General features: G+C 39.6%; 1 protein-coding gene across 3 annotated transcripts in view; it reads left to right on the forward strand.

Moving 5' to 3' along the window:
• The first annotated feature begins 846 nt into the window (after positions 1–846).
• The window catches only part of DLGAP5 (DLG associated protein 5), a 40856-nt gene continuing 18458 nt past the window's right edge, over positions 847–23244 (forward strand). Inside the window, exons 1-12 of one of the 3 annotated variants that reach the window (XM_033187965.1) lie at positions 847–1062; positions 3340–3578; positions 8404–8597; positions 9728–9790; positions 10858–10942; positions 11371–11493; positions 12440–12513; positions 14819–15093; positions 16114–16241; positions 16681–16807; positions 20204–20289; positions 20536–20696. In XM_033187965.1, the coding sequence (XP_033043856.1) occupies positions 3341–3578; positions 8404–8597; positions 9728–9790; positions 10858–10942; positions 11371–11493; positions 12440–12513; positions 14819–15093; positions 16114–16241; positions 16681–16807; positions 20204–20289; positions 20536–20696 (1554 nt within the window). In that variant the 5' untranslated portion in view covers positions 847–1062; position 3340. Of the gene's footprint in view, positions 1063–3337; positions 3579–8403; positions 8598–9727; positions 9791–10857; positions 10943–11370; positions 11494–12439; positions 12514–14818; positions 15094–16113; positions 16242–16680; positions 16808–20203; positions 20290–20535; positions 20697–23244 lie in introns of those variants that run through there. The other 2 variants (XM_033187964.1, XM_033187966.1) reach the window with 2 other exon arrangements.

Raw genomic sequence — 23244 nt, forward strand, 5'->3', positions numbered from 1 at the left:
CCTCCCGAGTAGCTGGGACTACAGGCGCCCGCCACCACGCCCGGCTAATTTTTTGTATTTTTAGTAGAGACGGGGTTTCACCGTGTTAACTAGAATGGTCTTGATCTCCTGACCTTGTGATCCGCCCGCCTCCGCCTCTCAAAGTGCTGGGATTGCAGGCGTGAGCCACCACGCCTGGCAAAAAAACTATTTTCACTGTACGAAAACTTTGCCTCAACAAAAAACAAACTAGAAAAGAAAAAAAAGGGGAGAGGGGCTGGCGACGTTGAAAAGTAACACTAAACGATGTAAGTTTTTGATAATTGGGGTAAGCCTTTTCTTTAAAACGTATAGTAAAGAAAACAGTCCAAGAAGGTCTGCTGGGTTCTGTGACTAAACAAAGATATTAAAAAGCCCTGAATCCAGTTTGGGCAAGGTGGTGAAGCCCTGTCTCTACAGAATTTTTTTAAAGTTAGCCAGGCGTGGTAGTGCGCGCTTATAGTCCCAGCTACTCTGGAGGCTGAGGTGGGAGGATGGTTTGAACCCAGTAGGTCGAGGCAGCAGTGAGCAGTGGTCGGTGCCCACTGCACTCCAGCCTGAGCGACAGACTGATACCTTGTCTCAAAAAACAAAAACAAAAACAAAAGAAGCCCCGCGAGTTCTGGGGTAGATTTCCCGCAGCCCAGTTTCGCCAGAGGCCCAGCATCACCCCCTGGACTCCGCCGCCCACTCCCGCCCTTCACCTGACGTGAGCGCCCCCACTGCTCCACCCCTTCTCATCCCGCGTCGCGGTCCCGCCTATTTTCCCTCTCACACCCATCTTTTGAACAGTCCCTTCACCTTTCAATCAATTCAAATGTCGCACGGAGCAAACCAATCGCAAGCCTCGTTGAGTGGAAGGGGCGGGATCTTCCCCGGAAGTGTTGGTTAAAGCCCCTCCAATCAGCGGCTCCGTGCGGCAAGTTTGAATTTCGTGGAGGCTCGGGTTGTGAACGTTCCTGCTTCGGAGTCGGCGGTGGTCGTCCAGAACGAGTGTTGTTTACTTTTTGTTTGGCTGAGGTTTCACGCTAGAAGGTGCCTCAGGTAGGTGGGTGCTGGAGAGCTGGACGGAGAACGCTGGCCCGCTTCCGTTGAAGATCTAGATGGGTCTGAGGACCGGGGACTGCGAGCGTCGGAGCCAGTCAGAGGCAGCCTCCTTTAGGAGCGTGTTACCTGCCCTTACTGAAGCTGATAACGCCAACCTTTAGAAGAGTCCGTATATTTGCCGTGACCTCTGTAGAAGTCAGTGTTTCACCACGGGGGCGTAATTGGCCTTTGGGGTGAAACTGTTCTTCACTAGCTCCGACATTAAATTTCCTTAGCGCTTCCCAGGTCCCATGGCAACTAAAAACGCCCGGTTGAGAACCTTTAGTCAAGCAAGATTAACGCATTCTAGACTTTCAAGCTGGAGGAAACGCCACTCAGCCAAACAAAATTTAGGTGTGTGTGAAGAGTCAGGCTGCCTGGCTTGGGATCTCAGCTTCACTACCTTTTAGATATGCTAATGTGAGCAGTTAATTGACCTCATCTGTATAAGAGCGATAATAGTAACTACCTTTCAGGGTTATTCTGATAATTATACCTTTAATGTTGTCCTTGCTCGCTCTTTCTCTTGCTGTGGATAGTGCTGTCCTGTATTTAATACATAAGTCTTAATTTTTCTTCAATCTTCAGCGAATTAATACTGCAGGAGATAAATAGAAAATAATTCTTTATGAAAAGCACAGTCCATTGTCACTTTCCTTGAGTCTTGGAGGAGAATGTTATTAGCGTGCAGGTCAGATTCTCATTTTTTATATTTTGTCGATTGCTTAGAATCATGTAACAATGTATTGCATTACTTGTGCCAATTTTCCTATTATCTGGAGTTTTCTAGTGGATTTAGTTAATTCTTGTTGAAGAGTATACCATAGTGTGCCTATCACAGAGCCTCCCCCTTACCTTTTTTTGGTTTTTTGTTTTTTAACTGCCAAGACTTCTGAGAATCAGTATCCTTTCTCCAGTTTGACTTGGTAGTTCTCTATACCAGCTACACAGGTGACCCCCTCAAACTTTCCAGTTTTCTTTGTTCTCCCCAGTTGGACCCACTGACATCGTCTTTATTGACCTCTTTTGTTTTGCTTGAATACATTCTCAAAGATCTTTCCAAGAAAAAGGCATGTGCCAAGTAAACTATATGATTTCGTGCATGTGTGTATGTGTGTATGGCTTTTCTTTCTTAAAATTTATAGAGACGGAGTCGTGTTATGTTGCCCAGGCTGGTCTCAAACTCCTGGGCTCAAGCAATCCTCCTGCCTTGGCCTCCCAAAGTGGTAGCATTATAGGCCTAAGCCACCCTGCCAGCCTAAACTGTATGATTTCTTGTATGGATGAAAATAATGGAGCAAACTGATAGGGTTATTGTGAACTATATATTTGGTTTTGTTCTGTTTTCTGGTAAACTACTACTAAAATCCTTGGAGTCTTCAAAGTGGTATCTTTTTGTATGCTAATGATTGACTGATAGCTGGATGCCTCTCAGTAGCTTCTGGATTGGGGCTGGTCACTAGACAGACCAAGGCAGGATTAGAGAGTTGGGATTTTCAGCCCCACCTCACAACCTCTGGGGAGGGGAGAGGAGCTGAAGGTTGACTTGATCACCAGTGGCCAATGATTTAATCACTCATGCTTATGTAATGAAGCTGCCATAAAAACCAAAAAAACACACCTGTGTTTGGAGAGCTTCTTTTAGGTGAACACATGAAGGTTCCTAAACGGTGGTGCTACCTGAGAGGGCATGGAAGCTCCTTGTTCCTTCCCACATACTTTGCCCTGTGCCTCTCTATCTAACTCTATCTGTATCTGGCTGCCTATTGATTATCTCTACATGACTAATAGGTACCTGGTGTGGGGTTTTTGTTTGTTTTTGTTTTTGCTTTTTTTTTTTTTTGGCTTTAGAAGAAATGTTAGACTACCTGCATTCATCATCATGGGTAAGGAAACTATTCTGTACATGGTCCTTCACTTAACCTATTTTCATCTTTAGTTCACGCTTTTCTTTTTGCAGTGTTCTGTAAGCCCAGAGCCTCTTTTATTCTGGACTATAGCTTCCTGGCTTTCTCTTCATCGGTCAAGCAAGTTCCTATTTAAAACCCCCAAATAGGTAGCTTCTTATGCCCTGGTAATCTTCTTCCCACTTTTCAGTGTTACATATTTCTTTCACTGAGCATTTTATATTTTTATTTCAGAAGGCCCTGAAGTGGGACAGGAGATGAACTATAATCTTAATTTTTTAAATAATGAAAATTCATGGAAGTTGGGTTTTGTCCTTTTCCTTGACAGGATGTCTTCATCACATTTTGCCAGTCGACACAGGAAGGATTTAAGTACTGAAATGATTAGAACTAAAATTGCTCATAGGAAATCACTGTCTCAGAAAGAAAACAGACATAAGGAATACGAACGAAATAGACACTTTGGTTTGAAAGATGTAAACATTCCAACCTTGGAAGGTAGAATTCTTGTTGAATTAGATGAGACTTCTCAAGAACTTATTCCAGAAAAGGCCGTCGTTAAGCCAAGTAAGTAAAGGTCTGTTGTAATTTTAAGTACTTTGAAGAGTGAATAATAGTTGGTTTAATGCCTGTGTGAGTAAAAAACCCTGGCCAGAAGAATTTTGAAATATCATTCTATAAATAATTTTTCTTTTTTGGTCTTTTTCCTTTTTTCCTTTTTTTTTTTAAATTCCAAGAGACAGGGTCTCACTGTCACCCGGGCAGGAATGCAGTGGTATACTCACTGTAACCTCAAATTCCTGGGCTCAAGGAATTCTCTTGCCTCAGCCTCCCAAAACGTAGGGATTTACAGGCATGAACCACCACGCCTGGCCCCTTAACCTGTTTTCTACAACTAACTACTGTCTTTAAGGCAAAGCTATTTACGTACGGAGTATTATAACACTTTGTCTATATTGCCTAATAGAAATCCTAAAGTTCTTATGGAGCTTAGGTAGGGTAAGTGTTGATAAGATAAACTGATAAGCAATGTAAAAATAGAATAATTAAAGAATCCATGAAATGAGAGTACTTTGTCAATGGAAACATTACTAAGAAGAGCAAAGAATCCATCCTTGCAGTTTGCCCAGAAGGATTGGGACCATTAGGATGGAGGGAACCAACTAAAGAAGAAAGGAATAATCTCAGAAAAAGGTGAAAATAGAGCATCTTATAAGGCAAAGGATGCTACAGAGAAGAGAAAGGGAACTGAGAAATGACTTGTGTTTAGTCAGGAGTCACCCTACTCCTATTTGTTGTGTTCATATAACAGGCATTAGGAGCCAGATGGCATTGAAATAATGCTAGGATAAATGGGGAATGGCAGAAAGAACCAAACATTTTTTATTTGAGAAAGGGTGGTAGTGTTACCTCCTAAGTCATCTCCTTGCCTTTACTCTTGTCCTCTCAAATGCTCCATTTCTTAACCAAAAATATTTCAAATAAAAGTCTAACTATGTCAGTATGCTATGAAAATATCCTTTATTTCCCATTTGCAAAGGCTTAGAGGTAGGAGTGTGCCTGATATGTTTTAGTGAATGCAAGTAGGTAACTGGGTATAAAAGAATGAGCAAGGGAGATAGATTGCATAGAATCCTAAGGACCATCATTATAAGGACATTGACTTTTACTCTGAAACAAGAGGCCATTAATGGGTGTTTATATAATCTGATTTATATTTTAAAAGGATCACTTTGGAGTCAGGCCTGTAGCCCTAGCTACTCCAGAAGCTGAGGCAGGAAATCTTGAGCTCAGGAGTTTGAAGCTTTAGCGTGCTACGATGGTGCCTGTGAAAGGCCACTGCACTCTGGCCTGGGCAACACATGGAGATCCTGTTCCCTAAAAAAAAAGAAAAGGAAAAAAAGGATCAGGTCGGGTGCAGTGGCTCATGCCTGCAATCCCAGAACTTTGGGAGGCTGAGGTGGGTGGATCATGAGGTCAGGAGTTCGAGACCAGCCTGACCAGCATGTTGAAACCTCATCTCTACTGAAAATACAAAAATCAGCTGGGTGTGGTGACACGTGCCTGTAATCCCAGCTACTCAGGAGGCTGAGGCAGGAGAATCACCTGAACCCGGGAGGTGGAGGTTGCAGTGAGCCGAGATCATGCCACTGAATTCCAGCCTGGTGACGGAGCAAGCCTCTGTCTCAAAAAAAAAAAAAAAAAAGACAAGGGAAAACTAGTAAAGAACCAAGGAACAGTGCAAAGTAATGTAAGAGGATAACCAGAAGAACGTGCTATCCTAGAAACCGAATAGAAAAGTGCATATCAAGGAGAGACTGATTAACTATGTTAGTCAGTACTGCTTGTTAGATCAAGTATAATAGAGGTAAGAATCTGGACTTCACCACTGTGGAGGTCACTGGTGATCTTGAATAGTTTTGGTGGAGTGAGATTCAGGGAGTGAAAGTCAGATTGGAATGGGTGAGTATAATCAAACCTTTAGATATAATTTGTAGTCTATAGAAAACATGGGGCCTAGAGGAATGAGTAAATAAACAAATATAGCTTGCAAGGACATTCAGTAGGAAAATTGACTACCTTTTGTCAGTAAGACAAAATCTGTTTTAGATGCCTTACTGACTACCTTTTGTCAGTAAGACAAAATCTGTTTCGTCAGACAGATCTGTTTTAGATGAAGAGATTTAAAAAGACATCCAAATAAAATGCGTTGATCTTACTTGGTTCTTGATTTAAATAAATAGATGGTTTAAAAGACCTCTTTGAAACAAATAGAGAAGTTTAAATCTGGACCCTGTAACAGATAACAAGGAATTACTGCTGATTTTGTTAAGTGTGATGATGATATTGTGGCTGTGAAAGGAAATGTCTTCATTTTATTTTTTTACTTGTTTTATTTTTTGAGATGGAGTTTTGCTCTTCTTGCCCAGGCTGGAGTGCAATGGCGTGATCTCAGCTCACCGCAACCTCTGCCTCCCGGTGTCAAGTGATTCTCCTGCCTCAGCCTTCCCGAGTAGCTGAGATTACAGTCATGCACCATCACGCCTGGCTAATTTTGTAGTTTTAGTAGAGACAAGGTTTCTCCATGTTGGTCAGGCTGGTCTTGAACTCCCAACCTCAGGTGATCCACCCACCTCGATCTCCCAAAGTGCTAGGATTACAGGCGTGAGCTACCGCGCCTGGCCGGAAATGTCTTTATTTTTTAGAAGTATATACTAAAGTATTTAGAGATGAAATCTTCTAAGCATAATTTGTTTTAAACAACTGCAGCAAAATGTTCATAAATACTGAATCTGGGTAATAGGTATATGGGGTTCATCAGAATTCTGTTTGTGTGTATATTAGAAGTTTTTCATAATTTTGAAAAATTAAGAGAGGGAATATAAAGAGTGTTGGAAATAGGCTGGGCATGGTGGCTCACACCTGTAATTCCAGCACTTTGGGAGGCCAAGGTGGGTGAATCACCTGAGGTCAGGAGTTCAAGACCAGCCTGGCCAACTGATGAAACCCCCATCTCTACTCAAAATACAAAAATTAGCCAGACGCAGTGGCGCATGCCTGTAATCCTAGCTGCTGGGGAGGCTGAGGCAGGAGAATTGCTTGAACCCAGGAGGTGGAGGTTGCAGTGAGCCAAGATTGCACCACTGCACTCCAGCCTGGACGACAGAGTGAGACTGTCTCAAAACAGGCCAGGCGCGGTGGCTCACGCCTGTAATCCCAGCACTTTGGGAGGCTGAGGCGGGTGAATCACAAGGTCAGGAGTTCAAGACCAGCCTGGCCAAAATGGTGAGACCCTGTCTCTACTAAAAATACAAAAAATTAGCTGGGCATGGTGGTGGGCACCTGTAATCCCAGCTACTCGGGAGGCTGAGGCAGGAGAATCGCTTGAACCTGGGAGGCCGAGGATGCAGTGAGCCGAGATCATGCTGCTGCATTCCAGCCCAGGCGATAGTGCGAGACTCTGTCTCAAATAAATAAAAGTGTTGACAGTAGAGATACAGGTAACTCTCTTAAATGGCACTAGAGAAATAAGTGCTAGATGAGGATGTAGGTTGGGAGAAATTACTGCATGTTTGTAACTTCAAAATGGCAACAATTCAGTAGAGGAAAAAATAGATGAGTAAGAGGATAAGTTGCTGGAAGAATGTCCTTGAATAGGTGAGAAGGAATGGAGTACATCTGTTATAATAAATAGCACCTATAATTGTATTAGTGATCCTAAAACTTAGCAGCTTAAAACTATAAACATTGATTATTTCATACAATTTTTGTGGGTCAGGAACTTGGGTATGGCTGAGCTGGGTGATTCTGAAGGTAACAGCCAAGATGTCATCCAGAGATATATCTGAAGCCTTAACTGAGACTGGAGGATCTGCCTCCAAGATGACTGACTCACATGAACAGCAAGTTGATGCTGGCTTTTGGCAGGAGGCCGTAGTTCTTTGTCATGTGGACACCTCCATAGGACTACTTGAGTCTTCTTAAGGCCCCACATGGCACCTGGCTTCTCCCAGAGCAAGCAACTCTTCAGGAGAGAGCAAGGCAAACACTACCTGGTTTTAGAAGTCATATTCCATTATTCCTGTGATACTGTCTTGGTCACACAAGTCAGCCCTATTCAGTGTGAGAGGGGATGACACAGGGCAAGACTACCAGGAAGTGAGGATCAGTAGAGGGCAGCTTAGATGCTGGCTATCATACATGTTAGTTAATTTAAAAGTGAAGTATAGCAAGCAGTTAATATTTGAACACATGAAGGGAAAATGAATACAAATTTTAAAAGACTAGGGGTTGAAAAAACTTGTGGTTAGAGTGCTAAAGAATTAACAAGAAATATTAAAAGCATTTCCTTTTGTGCAGAGAGGTCTTGCTGTGTTATTCAAGTTGAACTTGAACTCTTGGCCTCAAATGATCCTTCCGCCTCAGCCTCCCCAGTAGATGGGACTACAGGTGTGTCACTGTGCCTGGCTTATTGAAAGCATTTTTTTTTTTTGAGACGGAGTCTTGCTCTGTCGCCTAGGTTAGAGTGCAATGGCACGATCTTGGCTCACTGCAACCTCCATCTCCTGTGTTCGAGCAGTTCTCCTACCTCAACCTCCCAAGTAGCTGGGATTTCAGGTGCCCGCCACCACACCCAGTTAATTTCTGCATTTTTAGTAGAGATGGGGTTTCACCACGTTGACCAGGCTGGTCTCAATCTCCTGACCTCAGGTGATCCGCCCTCCTTGGCCTCCCAAAGTGCTGGGATTACAGGTGTGAGCCACTGCGCCCGGCCTGAAAGCATTTTTTTAGCAGCAGTTGAAATGACACAAAAATAATTGTTTAAACGTTTGCGTAACTTTTCATCTGAAATATTTTATATACTGTGTGGTTTGGGTTTTTTTCTGCCTAGGGGCAATGAAAACTATTCTAGGTGATCAACGAAAACAGATGCTCCAAAAATACAAAGAAGAAAAGCAGCTTCAAAAATTGAAAGAGCAGAGAGAGAAAGCTAAACGAGGAATATTTAAAGTGGGTCGTTATAGACCTGATATGCCTTGTTTTCTTTTATCAAACCAGAATGCTGTGAAAGCTGAGCCAAAAAAGGTAAATTTAGTGTCTTAATATAAAGGAATAGTTTTTTATTTGGAATTTTCTTCAAGACATTAAGTGACTAACCCCTTTCCCTTAGTCTCTTTATTAACTGGTTGGTAGAAGGTGGGAATGACATAATAGTAACTCACAAGAATGAAAATCGGGTCCATTAAGATAGCTGTAGGTAAGCTGAGATAGGATAAAACTAGGAAAATGGGTAGAACCAGGCTGAACAATGTTATGCAAAGGATTTGGTGTTTATCCTGTAGGTTATGCAGAATCAGGAGAAGTTTTTAAATAAGGGTAGTGCCATTGTCAATAATTCAGGAAAATACTATAGCCCTAAACATTTTGGTCTGGAAAGGGAAACATTTATAGATAGGGAGACCAATTGTGAGACTATTGTAATAGAATAGATGGAAAGGGGCAGTGGGTTTTAAAAGGAAAAAATAGGTGTAAGACATCTAAATAAAGGCATTTGACAGGACTGGTGGCCAAGTAGATGGTGAGGGGTAAAGGAAATTGAAAAAGCAGAGAGAAGCTCTGCTGCTAAAAGAGATAAGACAAGAAAAGGAACAGGCTTAAGTGGGTGCATGTTAATAACCTTTTAAAAAATCTTAAACTTGTGTGGGCCACCTAGATATTAGCAAAAATTTGGAAAGCAGAATGGAAATCGGTGCTAAGATGTTGATTTAGGATATAATATTGGGACTATGGATGGGTGTTTAAGCTGTAGGACTAAATGAGACCATTCCAATAAGGATATATAAAATTATGAAAAAGTGGGCTCTAGAGAGCACCTTTAGGTAGGCAGAAGTCCAGTCCCAGGCTAAGGACTGGTCAGAGAGGCAGAAGAACTAAAAGAGAGGATAGAAGCTCATATTAATGATGATTCCAATACCTGGAAAATATGGCTTGAAATTTCTTTCTCACGGAGAAATATGAGTAAATTTTGAAGTTACTAACTTAATTTAAATCAAGCTAGAACCAGAAAAAGGAATTTAAGTATCTTTTTGCTATAAGAGATTAAGGATAAAATTTAACTTTAAAATGGGAACTTTATTTTGTAATAAGTTATGGAAGTAAACCTTTACCAGTTCATTTTTTTTTTTTTAACTTTATCTTCTTTTGACTATTCTAAGGCTATTCCATCTTCTGTACGGATTACAAGGTCAAAGGCCAAAGACCAAATGGAGCAGACTAAGGTATAGTTGATAGCAGATTATTGTTACTAAAATGATAAAGTGTACTTTTTTAGTAAGTAAATTCATTTTCAATCTAGTGTCAGATTCAAATATAATGATTAATTTACTAGAGTTAACAGGTACCAAAGTCACTGTTCTTGGTATGGTGACGTAGAGCAATTTCACTTAAAATATTTGCTCCAACATTCCTTATGAGATCCATGGCAAACTGTCTTTGTGTCACACTCTTGTTTACTGGGCTCCTATTATGCATTCCAAGTTACCTGCATGAAATGCACATGGGGAGGAAAGCACACAGGGTAGGTGTTATAAACTTATGGGTCTTCAAAATACTGTAATAGAGATATTAGGAGGGTTACTAAAACAAAGAGAAGTGGGCAAGAAGGGAAATAGTATACTTCTTTATCAGGTGTGGAAGCTAAGTTCCACATATGCATATATATTTTGCATTGCTATGATGTTCCTGGTGTTGTAGGCTTTTGGATATAATAAACTAAATTCCCTTTGTGGAACTTACATGTAAGGCTTTAAGAAAAAATAAATACATAATATGTCAGAAGATGATAAGTGTTATGGAAGAGATTTTAAAAAAAATGGGGAGATGGGGTGTACTAGAAGTAGATGTGGGGTAGAATTTTGATTGGGCAGTTAAGGAAGGCCTCCCTGAGATGAAAGCCTTTTGAGTGAAGTCATTATGGAAGTGGAGGAGAGACCATGGGAAAGAGCTTTTTATCCAGGAGAAGCATTTCCTAGGCAAAATTAGAAGGTCTTGAAGTGAAAGCATGTCTAGGAGTGTTTAAGGACCTTCAGAAGGCAAGTTATAGTTAGCTGTTTTTAAAAGCTTGGGTTATTCGCATTTTCTAAGTTCTGTGATTCTGAAAAAGGATGTAACCTTTTTTGGAAGCTTAATGGAAAGCTTTTCTTTCTCATTTTATTTGGAGTAGTTTTTTGTTGTTGGGTTATTTACAGTGATCAGATTTCAGATGAGGAATCAATTTACAGATTAAAAATATGATGGTTTGATTCATTATGCAATTGAATCACGTAGCACCTAATCTCTTAAATAGATTGATAATGAGAATGATGTTCGAGCAATTCGACCTGGTCAAAGACAAACTTCTGAAAAGAAAGTGTCAGACAAAGAGAAAAAAGGTAGGAGTATTAGCAATTACTATAAATCCTCTGAGGCTACCATGGCCATAATTTTTTTAAGTGTCCAGAAGGTCAACTGGAATTTGTTTGTTTGCGACAGAGTCTTGCTTTGTCGCCAAGGTTGGAGTGCAGTGGCGCAATCATAGCTCATTGGAGCCTCTACCTCCTGGGCTCAAGTGATCCTCCCATCTCAGCTTCCTGAGTAGCTGGAACTACAGGTTTGCCACCATGCCCAGCTAATTTTTATATTTTTTGTAGAGACGGGGTTTCACTATGTTACCCAGGCTGGTTTCGAACTGCTGGGCTGAAGTGATCCTCCTGCCTCCTGAGTAGCTGGGACTACAGGCATGCACTATCGTGCCTGGCTTCACAGCCATAATGTAATAACTACAAGGGACATTCGATTTGGTTATTTTTTTCCCCCACAGTCGTGCAGCCTGTAATGCCCATGTCGTTGAGAATGACTCGATCAGCTACTCAAGCGGCAAAGCAGGTTCCCAGAACAGTCTCATCTACCACAGCAAGAAAGCCAGTCACAAGAGCCGCTAATGGTAAGAACTATTCCTTGATCAGTGACTGAACTAGAATGTTTGGTCCTTGAGGTTTTTGTGTTCCATTTCAAAAATCAACAAGTACTTCTTTGAGTAGGAGAGAAGGAAATGGGAAATTCTAATACCTGAAAATAGATTCTGTGCCCTGACATCTGGTTAGCACACAATGGGTGCCCAAATATTGAAGAACTTAATTAATATAAGCAGTGTTTCAAAGTGAAAAAGTAATGGTCCGAATAAATCACAGTTCATTTATTTGGTGCAATACAATGTAGCCATTAAGAACAATATTATTAAAGAACACTTAATGACGTGGTTCATGATATATTATGTGGGCAAAGAAGAGCATGTCAAACTCTGAACAGTAGGATCGCAATTCTAAAAAGCAGTATGTGAATATGTGGACATAGGACTGGAAAACCATACCCCAAAGTGACAGTTGAGTAATGGAATCCTGGGTGATTTGTCGTTGTTGTTTGTAGTTTTCTGTATTTTTCTAATTGTCTGTAATAAATATGTACAGGCTGAGCAACCCTAATCAAAACATCCAAAATCCTGAGCACCAACATGACATTCAAAGGTCATGTGCTCAAAGGAAATGCTCACTGGAGCATTTCAGATTTTTGTGTCAGGTATGCTGAACCTGTAAGTATAATGTAAATATTCCAAAATCTGGAATCTAAAATATCTCTGGTCCCAAGCATTTTGGATAAGGGATACTCAATCTGTATTTGGTATTCAGAGGAAAAAGATAAAACACTCTGGTTTTGAAAACAGATGGTTTGTATTTGGCAGGAAATTCCATAACCCCTTTTATAATATGGCTTTTAATCATAAAAATCCTTCAAGACATATATTCCCACTGTTGCTTCTTTTCCTTTCCCAAGTTACCTAGTATTTTAATGTAGCATTTCTAACTAGTAAAATAAATATTTTATTGTTTTAGAAAACGAACCAGAAAGAAAGGTGCCAAGTAATAAAGGAAGACCTGCCAAAAATGTAGGAACAAAACCTGACAAGGTAGAGAATAAACATCTTTTTACTTATAGATGCTTTGAAAATTTCATTGCTGCTTTCATAAAGTTGAAATTAAACATAAAGAACTGCTTCAAGAGGTTAACCTACATGTGTGTTAAAACTTCTGAACCATAAGAAAGCATCAAGAGGATTTACTCTTGTTGTTTTTCAGGTATCTTATTTTCAGAGCTTTATAGGTAGAGAAAGCATAATTTGGTTAGAAGATGGAGAAAAATAATAAAAACACAGCTGAGAGAAACTTGTATGTGGGAATTAGCCAAGACATAGGGTGAAGTGGGGTGAAATGCATTGACTTTGGATTCATTTAGGCCTGGGTTTGAATACTCTCTCTGCTTCCAATTAGCTGCATAACCCTGGGCAAGTTATGTAGTTTATGAGGTGGTTTTCTTATTCCTAACATGGAATACCTGCATAGAGTAGTTGTAAGAATTAAATAAACTAAAATTTCTGCCTGCATCTAGCATGGTTTCTAATAAGGTCTTCAAAAAAGATGCCCCATTTGAGGACCCAACCCCTTGGCTTATAATCTATGGTATAATTTATTTCTGGTTTTTGTTTTTTTTGAAACAGAGTCTCACTCTGTCGTCCAGGCTCAAGTGCAATGGCGCGATCTTGGCTCACTGCACCTTCCACTTCCCAGGTTCAAGTGATTCTCCTGCCTCAGCCTCTTGAGTAGTTGGGATTACAGGCACTCGCCACCACACCCATCTGATTTTTGTATTTTTAGTAGAGATGAGGTTTCACCATGTTGCCCAGGCTGGTCTTGAACTCCTGACCTCAGGTGATCCACCTGCCTCGGCCTCCCAAAGTGCTGGGATTATAGGCATGAGCCACTGCACCTGGCCAGAATAATTTCTTAATTTAAAAAAAGTATCAAAGATTAAGTAACCTGGCTAGATTCTTAGTAAAAAATCAAATACAGATCAAGAAAGGAAATATACAGTGAATCTTCACAGATAAAGCAGCTGGACCTTATAGGTCCTCCCTTGAGATTAACCCTTAAGGATTATCACTAGTTTTTGCTTTGACTGCCATGCTGGCTTCAACAGTGTTACCACTTAAACTCTTGTCCAGGTTGAAATACCTGGGTTTGAGTTCATATCTTATTAAAAATCAGAAACCTAGAAACCTCTAGAAATTATTTAAATACCAAGTAACACATTGACTTGAAATAGTAAATATGCTTTGTATTTTATATGGTTAATCTTCTGTGTCACTTTGAAAGTATTGCTGTTGTGATAAGACTATTTATAATCTAAGGTTATTTAAGTTAAGGATTTGGTCCTTAATAGTCATTCCATAATGTTAGATTTCTGATTTTAAACCATTGTAAATATCAACATAATTTTTTTTTTTTTTTTTTTGGAGACAGAATCTTGCTCTGTCACCCAGGCTGGAGTGCAGTGGCACGATCTTGACTCACTGCAAGCTCCACCTCTTGGGTTCACACCATTCTACTTCCTCAGCCTCCCAAGTAGCTGGGAATACAGGCTCCGGCCACTAATTTTTTGTATTTTTAGTAGAGACGGGGTTTCACTGTATTAGCCAGGATGGTCTCGATCTCCTGACCTCGTGATCCACCCGCCTTGGCCTCTCATAGTGCTGGGGTTACAGGCGTGAGCCTCCGTGCCGGCCATGATTATCAACATAATTTAAGTAAAAAGGTACATATTTGTTAAATAAGTTTTTCCATATTAATTTTCCATTATCTTTTAATTTCTTGTAATACCTAAAACGTATTAGTTAGTCTTTTAATAAGAATTGATTTGGGCTGGGCGCGGTGGCTCACGCCTGTAATCCCAGCACTTTGGGAGGCTGAGGTGGGCGGATCATGAGGTCAGGAGATGGAGACCATCCTGGCTAACACAGTGAAGCCCCGTCTCTATTAAAAACACAAAAAATTAGCCAGGCATGGTGGCAGGCGCCTATAGTCCTACCTACTCTGGGAAGCTGAGGCAGGAGAATGGTGTGAACCCAGGAGGCGGAGCTTGCAGTGAGCAGAGATCGCGCCATTGCACTCTAGCCTGGGCGACAGAGGGAGACTCCCTCTCAAAAAAAAAAAAAAAAAAATTGATTATAATTGATTATATTCCCAGGTAATAGCAATGGGTTTAGCGTAACTGGTCTTCTGATTCCATGTATACATTTAATTGTATCTGTTTTTATCTCTCAAATTATGTACATAGGACATATATTTCTGTTGTCATATTTTCAGACCTATAAAAATTGGTTGAATATATCCTCAGAAGAGAGAAATCTTACTCTACTTTGTTAACTCACATCCTAGGGTATTTCTTGTAAAGTCGATAGTGAAGAAAACACTTTGAATTCACAAACTAGTGCAACAAGTGGAATGGATCCAGATGGAGCCTTATCAAAAATGGAAAACTTACCTGAGATGAATATTGCAAAAATAAAAGGGAAGAATTCCTTCGCACCTAAAGATTTTATGTTTCAGCCACTGGATGGTCTGAAGACCTATCAAGTAACACCTATGACTCCCGGAAGTGCTAATGCTTTTTTGACACCCAGTTACACCTGGACTCCTTTAAAAACAGAAGTGTAAGAATATGATCTTAATGATAAGTCCCTTGATAAGATGGGTAATAAATGCCTTTGTTTTTTTTTTCTTTTTGAGACGGAATCTCACTCTGTCACCCAGGCTGGAGTGGCGCGATCTCTGCTCACTGCAAGCTCCGCCTCCGGGGTTTATGCTGTTCTCCTGCCTCAGCCTCCCGAGTAGCTGGGACTACAGGCGCCTGCCACTAGGCCTGGCTAATTTTTTGTATTTTCAGTAGAGACGAGGTCTCACCGTGTTAGCCAGGATGATCTCGATCACCGGACCTCGTGATCCGCCCACCTTGGCCTCCCAAAGTGCTGGGATTACAGGCGTGAGCCACCGTGCCCAGCCATAAATGCCTTTCTTATATTTGGTCTATGCTCTTAAAAAGTTATTAGTGAACTATGTTAATTAGGAATCATGAAATTTTTTCTTTAAAAAAATTCTTCAGAAGGTACAATAATGTAATTGACAGTTTTTATATTTCTTATGCATTGTTATTTTCACTATATGGTTTGGGGTTTTTTGTTTTTAATAAGTGACTTAATTATAACACAAATACATTTTTCAAAAGAAGAAAATTGCCATACTAATTTAACTCAGATACGACTTTTTCCTCATTTTCTTCTGGCTTAGTATTTAGAAAAACTGCCTCTGAAGACAAAAATGATTAATTTGCAAAGCAATGGAAAAATCAGTTGGAACCTTTAAAAGAAAAGGCAAGATCATTTTGCAAAGACTGGCTGGCAGCAAATATACTAAAAACTGCTTAGCATCATCTAAGACTATTACGTGTTTATGTTCCGTTAAGAAATCTTCAAAATCTTTGAATCTCATTACAATTAATTACTAAAGATGGACATTCACACTATAGGTGTTTACATTTTCTCCCCTCCGGAATACACATTTTTAAAAATAGAAACATTTCTATTTTAGCCCAGATCTGACACAATTTTGAAACCCTTTATATTAGATATATGGAGTTCATGTTTCATGAAGTATATTTTTGCTATTGTTTTTAGTGATGAGTCTCAAGAAGCAACAAAAGAAATTTTGGTACAAAAATGTAAAACTTACTCTACCAAGACAATACAGCAAGATTCAAATAAATTGCAATGTCCTTTGGGTCCTCTAACAGTTTGGCATGAAGGTATAGTATTTAATTAATTTATTCATTTTTTAGAATAATGTTATTTATCAATAATACAAAAAATATTTTGCTTTCAGGTATGGTAATTAAATTTTTACTTTTCTGGATTATTACTTGTCAGATTTGTTTGGAGCTCTTTTTCACCATATCATTTGGGGATATGAACTCAGGGTCAGAAAAGACAGGAAAGCATGGGTAAAGATACCTGAAGAGATAATTGGAATGAAAAATACAGACAAAAGAGGGGAAATACATGTAAATTTAAATAAAAAAATATTGAGAGCTACTTTAGAGGAAATGTGAATTAAGTGATTGAGGCAGAAATAAAATTTTAAACATTGAAAAGAATTGAAGGATATTTAAAATGTCTTTTTAGGGGCTGTCATTTTTAGGAATTATTGCTTTGAAATTTACATGTAAGATTTTCTTTAATTTATAGAACATGTTTTAAACAAAAATGAAGCTACTACTAAAAATTCAAATGGCCTTCCAATCAAAGAAGTCCCACCACTTGAAAGAAATGAAGGTCAAATAACTCAGCCCCACCATGATGTGCTATATTTCAGGTATGTCTGTGTGTTTCTAGTGTAAGAATGTTGTATTAATATCTAGACATTTAAAACCAAAACTAAAAATTTTTAACCTTAATATAGTACGGGGAAACTGATATTAGGTGATTTTCACGTTTAAATTTTAGTTATTTCTTTTGTACATTCATGTGGTTCCTAATTCAAAGGGTAGGAAAAGGTACAAGTGAGAAGTCTCCTCAGCACTGTGACCCAACCGCATAGTCTGAACATTTCATGAAGGCAAGTGTTACTCATTTCTTGTGAATACTTCCATGGATAGTTAATGCTTATGTAGACAAATATAGGCATACACATTTTTTTCTTTTTTAAAAAATACAATAGGCTGGGCGCAGTGGCTCACACCTGTAATCCCAGCACTTTGGGAGGCTGAGGCGGGAGGATCAAAGGTCAAGAGATCGAGACCATCCTGACCAACACGGTGAAACCCCATCTCTACTAAAAATATAATGGCACACACCTGTAGTTGCAGCTACTGGGGAGGCTGAGGCAGGAGAATGGCGTGAACCTGGGAGGTGGAGGTTGCAGTGAGGCGAGATAGCACATTGCACTCCAGCCTGGCAACAGAGTGAGACTCCATCTCAAAAAAAAAAATTGTTGAGATGGAGTCTCACTCTGTTGCCAGGCTGGAGTGCAATATCGTACAATATATACACTATTCTGTTTGCAAATCAAAATAGATGAGAAGTATCTCACTATAGTTTTACTATTCATTTGTTCTATTATGAATTTTTTTTTGAGTGACTTCATTTCTTTTTTTGTTTTGAAATGGTCACACTCTGTTGCCCAGGCTGGAGTACAGTGATGTGATCTCAGCTCACTGCAGCCTCTCTGTCCTGAGCTCAAGCCATCCTCCTACCAGTGGGTGGCTAATTTTGGTGGGTTTTTGTGGTTTTTTTTGTTTTTTGTTTTTGTAGGACAGGGTCTTACGATGCTGCCCAAGCTGGTCTCGAACTCACAGGCTCAAGTGATCCTTTTGCCTCGGCCTCCCATACTGTTAGGATTACAGGCATGAGCCACTATGTCTGGCTTAATTTCTTTTTCAGAGCACTAGGTCTTAGAATTATAAGGGATTTTAGAGGTAGCTAATCCATTGTCGTTCCACTGAGTTATTGAACTATTTAGCGGTCTACCTAACTAGACAATGTGAGGGCTAAATCATTTTTGCTATGTCTTTTTTTTTTTTTTTTTTTTTGAGACGGAGTCTCACTCTGTCGCCCAGGCTGGAGTGCAATGGCTTGATCTTGGCTGTGTGCAACCTCTGCCTCCTGGGTTCAAGCAGTTCTCCTGCTGCAGCCTCCTGAGTAGCTGGGATTACAGGCACGTGTCACCACACCTGGCTGATGTTTGTATTTTTAGTAGAGACAGGGTTTCACCATGTTGGTCAGGCTGGTCTCGAATTCCTGACCTCGTGATCCACCTGCCTCAGCCTCCCAAAGTGCTGGGATTACAGGCAAGAGCCACCATGCCCGACCCTCTGCTTCCTCATTAATCGTCATGTTGTGTCATTGAATATAAACAACTCAAATTTTTTGTTTTTTTTTTTGAGACAGGGTCTCACTTTCACCCAGTCTGGAGTGCAGTGTCTCGATCTTGGCTCACTGCAACCTTGACCTCCCGACCTCCCACCTCAGCCTCCTGAGGAGCTGGGACTATGTCTGTTTCTAGCGTAAGAATTTTGTATTAATATCTAGACATTTAAAACCCAAACTAAAATATTTATAACCTTAATATAGTGGAGGGAAACTGATGTTAGGTGATTTTCATTTATCTTTTAAACTTAAATTTTTTTTTTTTTAATAACAGAAGGGTACCACCATGCCTGGCTAAATTTTTTTAAGTAGAGATTGGTTTTCACCATGTTTCCCAGGCTGATCTGGAACTCCTAGGCTCAAGTGATCTGCCTGCCTCTGCCTCTGCCTCACAAAGTGCTGGCTGGAATTACAGGCATGAGCCACTGAGCCTGGCCCTAATTTTTTTTTTTTTAAAGAAACAAAACCTGCCAGATACGGTGGCTCCCACCTATAATTCAGCACTTTGGGAGGCTGAGATGGGCAGATCACCTGAGGTCAGGAGTTCAAGACCAGTCTGGCCAACATGGTGAAACCCCATCTCTACTAAAAATACAAAAATTAGCTGGGAGTGGTGGTAGGTGCCTGAAACTCTGTACCTACTAAACAGTAACTCCCCATTCTTCAGCTATTCCCTCCCAGCCCCTGGTAAATACCATTCTACTTTCTATCTCTATGATTTTGACTCAGCTAAGTATCTTATTTAAGTAGAATTATGTAGTATTTATCTTTTTGTTACTGGCTTACTTCATTTAGCATAACATCCTTGAGGTGCATTCATTGTAGCATGTGTCAGACTTTCCTTTTTAAGGCTGAATAATATTTCATTGTATGTATATAACACATTTTGCTTATCCATTTGTCTATCAATGGACACTTGGGTTGCTTCTATATTTTAACTGTTGTAAACAGGTATGAACATGGGTGTACAAATATCCCTTTGAGACCCTGCTCTAAATTCTTTTGGGTGTATATCCAGAAGTAGAATTGCTGGGTCATATGGTAAGTCTATTTTTAATTTTTTGAGGAGCTGCCATACTGTTTTCTATAGTGGCTTTGCCATTTAACATTCCCACCAACAGCTTACAAGGGTTCCAGTTTCTCTCTACATGCTTGGATACTTTTTACGTAGACACAAATTAAACTTCTTTTAGGCCTGGGTTTCTCAACCTTGGCCCTATTGACATTTTAGATTGTATACTTGTTGTGGGTATATATCCCATACATCATAGGCTGTTTTGTAGCATCCCTGGCCAGTAGCACTTCTCCAGTCATGACAATAAAAAAATATTTCCAAACACCACCAAATGTTCCCTAGAGTGGGGCAAAATTGACCCAATTGAGAACCACTGCCTTTAAGCAAGCAAAGCCTAATAATTAGGATCTATGAGGCCCTATCACTGTAATCCTGGAATTAACAGTTTTAGCTTTAATTTACTCTTGACAGTTGAGTTGGCTTTAGTTTCATAGACAATGCAGATAATCTAATGCACATTTAGAAATGTCTGACTTTGATCAGCCTCTGAAAAAGAACAGAACAAACTAGAAATGTTAGCTTAAAAAGTAGGTTCTTGGTATTTTCCATCCACATAAGTTTTAGGTGTAAAAGGATGTACATACACAAGGTATCAACTTGTATTTATGGATTTTAATATATCACAGTTTATAAATATTCAGTATCAACTATGGGAAAATATGGCTCCCTATTATAACTTCCTAATATTATGTATCATGATGTTATGCTAATACTTAGATAGTAGTGTAAAAACCACTTGTAGAACTGAAATGTATGTCATAATTTTAGAAATATCCTCCAATCAGAAACTGAGAAATTAACTTCACATTGCCTTGAGTGGGACAGGAAGCTTGAATTGGACATTCCAGATGATGGTGAGGCAACATTTATATTTTTTGTGTTTGCTTTCTTTTACTATGGTTACGTTTATCTGAAACATAAAAATAGAGCATTGCCTAACTTTATAGTTTCATTATTATTCAAAATAGCAAGAATTTTTCTTTTTTAACCTGATGTCTACAATAAACAGGATGTTTGGAGTGAAGTCTTATCAGTGGGCTGACTTGCAATGAATGTTCTGTTTTGTCTTTTAATTTTAAAAAACCTCTTATTTTCTTCAGCTAAGGATCTTATTCGCACAGCAGTTGGTCAAACAAGACTCCTTATGAAGGAAAGGTTCAAACAGTTTGAAGGACTGGTTGGTGATTGTGAATATAAACGAGGTGTAAAGGAGACTACCTGTACAGATCTGGATGGATTTTGGGATATGGTTAGTTTTCAGGTATGTGGTTCAATATTTTAAATATATTAACTTTGGACTTCTTTTTTTTTTTTTTTAAGTAGCAGGAGTGAAATGGGGTAATAGTAGCTACTTAGCTACCTGTAATATTAAATGAGATGTTATAAAGCACCTTTATAAACTGTAAAACATCTAAATTTTATGACTGATGTACTCTTCTCCCATATATTCTCAGGATACTTTCTATATAGGTTGAAAACTGAAATTATTTTCAACTCTTGAATAGTCTAATGATTCCACCTGTGAGAAATGAGTCCACTGGCCTTTGGTAGTTGAGTTCAGCTAGCAGTTACTGAGTTCCTGTTGTGTGCCCATATTGTATTAATCTGTTATTGTATGAGGAGTATTGTATTAGGAGTTGATAAGAGTTCATTCTCTGTCCCAGAGGAGTTTGTAATTTGATTAGTGACCAAGATACAAAATATAATTCTAATGTAGAAAGTGCTGTGATAAATTACCAGGAAGATCCATAAAGGTATGGGGGAAGATGACTCTAGCTTTTTGAACTTATTTTAGAAATAAGCATATAAAATAGCATTTCAAGAACCAACAGTCAACAATAGACATCGAAACAAGCTTCAAAGCTAAAAGAAAAAGGCCAAAGCAAACATCTAGGAAGAGAGCTATTTGGATGGACTTTTAAATGCAAGTATTCATATTCTCAAAGAGACCAGACATTTCATCTGTCAAGTAAAAATACCTGTTAGAGAACAGAAATGTAAGATACAACAGGTAGAATATGAAGTTAAGGAAATCTCAGCCAGGCACAGTGGCTCAAGCCTGTAATCCTAGTACTTTGGGAGGCTGAGGTGGGAGGATCACTTGAGCCCAGGAGTTCATGACCAACCTGCGCAACATAATGAGAGCCCGTCTCTACAGAAAATAAATTTAGCCAGGTATGGTTGCACATGCCTGTAGTACAAGCTGTAAGACAGAAGAGCTTAGATAAGCAAATTACATGGACCAGTCCAGGAAATATAACCAAATTATAGGAATTCCAGAAAAAGAGAACAGAAAAAAAAAAAACTGGGGAGCAAGTGAACAATGAAGGAGCCCGTTGAGTGTTTAGCACTGAGAATCAGTAGACCCACAGCAACTTACATCATTAAATACCGTTATATAACTCTTGGGATAAAGAGGGTAGGCTAAAGCATCCAGGGAAATAAAACAAATTTTATACAAAGCATCAAGGGTTAGAGTAGCATTGATCTCTCAACACCAATATTATGAGCTAGAACAATACTCTGAAAATTCTGAGGGAAATTAACTTCCAGCCTGGAGTTCTGTACTGAACCAATCAAGTATGAGGGTGGAAAGGCACTTTTCAGACACATAAGATCTCAAAGTTCACCTCCTTCCATGTACCCTTTCTCAGGAAACTGAGAATGTCCCTCACAAAGATGAGGGAGTTACCCAAGAAAAGAGGAGAGTGGGCTCCATTCTCAGAAAGAGCAAGACCCTGTCTCAAAAAGAAACAAATGAAAACCCTGAGCAAACAAAAGACAAAACATTAAAGAAAACGTTGTGAGGAAAGAAACAGAATCTCAGCAACTGTATGGCCCAGACATGAATAGTGTTTATGTAGTCATAATTAAGCATTACTTTATGACCAGTTTTTATATATTTACCAGTTTTCATAATAGTTCACTAGCACCCTTCAATTCTGATTATTTGATTCTGTGGCGATTTTTGTATCATTATTAGTTGTGAATTTAAAAGTATGATGTGTTTTCATTGTTTATAGTTTTTTTGTGTGTGAGATGGAGTCTTGCTTTGTCACGCCGGCTGAAGAGCAGTGGTGTGATCTTGGCTTACTGTCACCTCTGCCTCCCAGGTTCAAGCGATTCTCCTGCCTTAGCCTCCCGAGTAACTGGGATTACAGGTGTCCACCACCACGCTGGGCTAATTTTTGTATTTTTAGTAGAGATGGGGTTCACCGTGTTGGTCAGGCTTGTCTCAAACTCCTGACTTCAAGTGATCTGCCCGCCTCGGCCTTCAAAGTGCTGGGATTACAGGTGTGAGCCACCACACCCGGCCTATAGTCATTATCTTGATCAATGCTCATTTCCCAGCTTTGGCTTAGTGGGAGCTACTTCAAGTTGGCCATTGGGGCACTTTTTTTTTTTTTTTTTTTTTAACACAAAGGAACTATATTGAGGTATAATTTACATATAAAATTTATTCATTTGAAATGTACAGTTCAATCATTTTTAGTAAATTTACAGAGTTGTGCAACCATCACCACAATCCAAATGTAGAACTTTTTTTTTTTTTTCTGAGATGGAGTTTCACTCTTGTTGCCCAGACTGGAGCACAATGGTGCGATCTCAGTTTACTGCAACCTCCGCCTCCCAGGTTCAAACGATTCTCCTGCCTCAGTCTCCCAAGTAGTTGAGATTACAGTAATGTGCCACCATGCCTGGCTAATTTTGTATTTTTGGTAGAGACGGGGTTTCACCATGTTGGTCACGCTGGTCTTGAACTCCTGACCTCAAGTGATCCACCCGCCTTGGCCTCCCAAAGTGCTGGG

This window comes from Trachypithecus francoisi, unplaced genomic scaffold (assembly GCF_009764315.1).
Source record: "Trachypithecus francoisi isolate TF-2019V2 unplaced genomic scaffold, Tfra_2.0 Lachesis_group3, whole genome shotgun sequence".
In the NCBI taxonomy this organism is placed as follows: Eukaryota; Metazoa; Chordata; class Mammalia; order Primates; family Cercopithecidae; genus Trachypithecus; species Trachypithecus francoisi.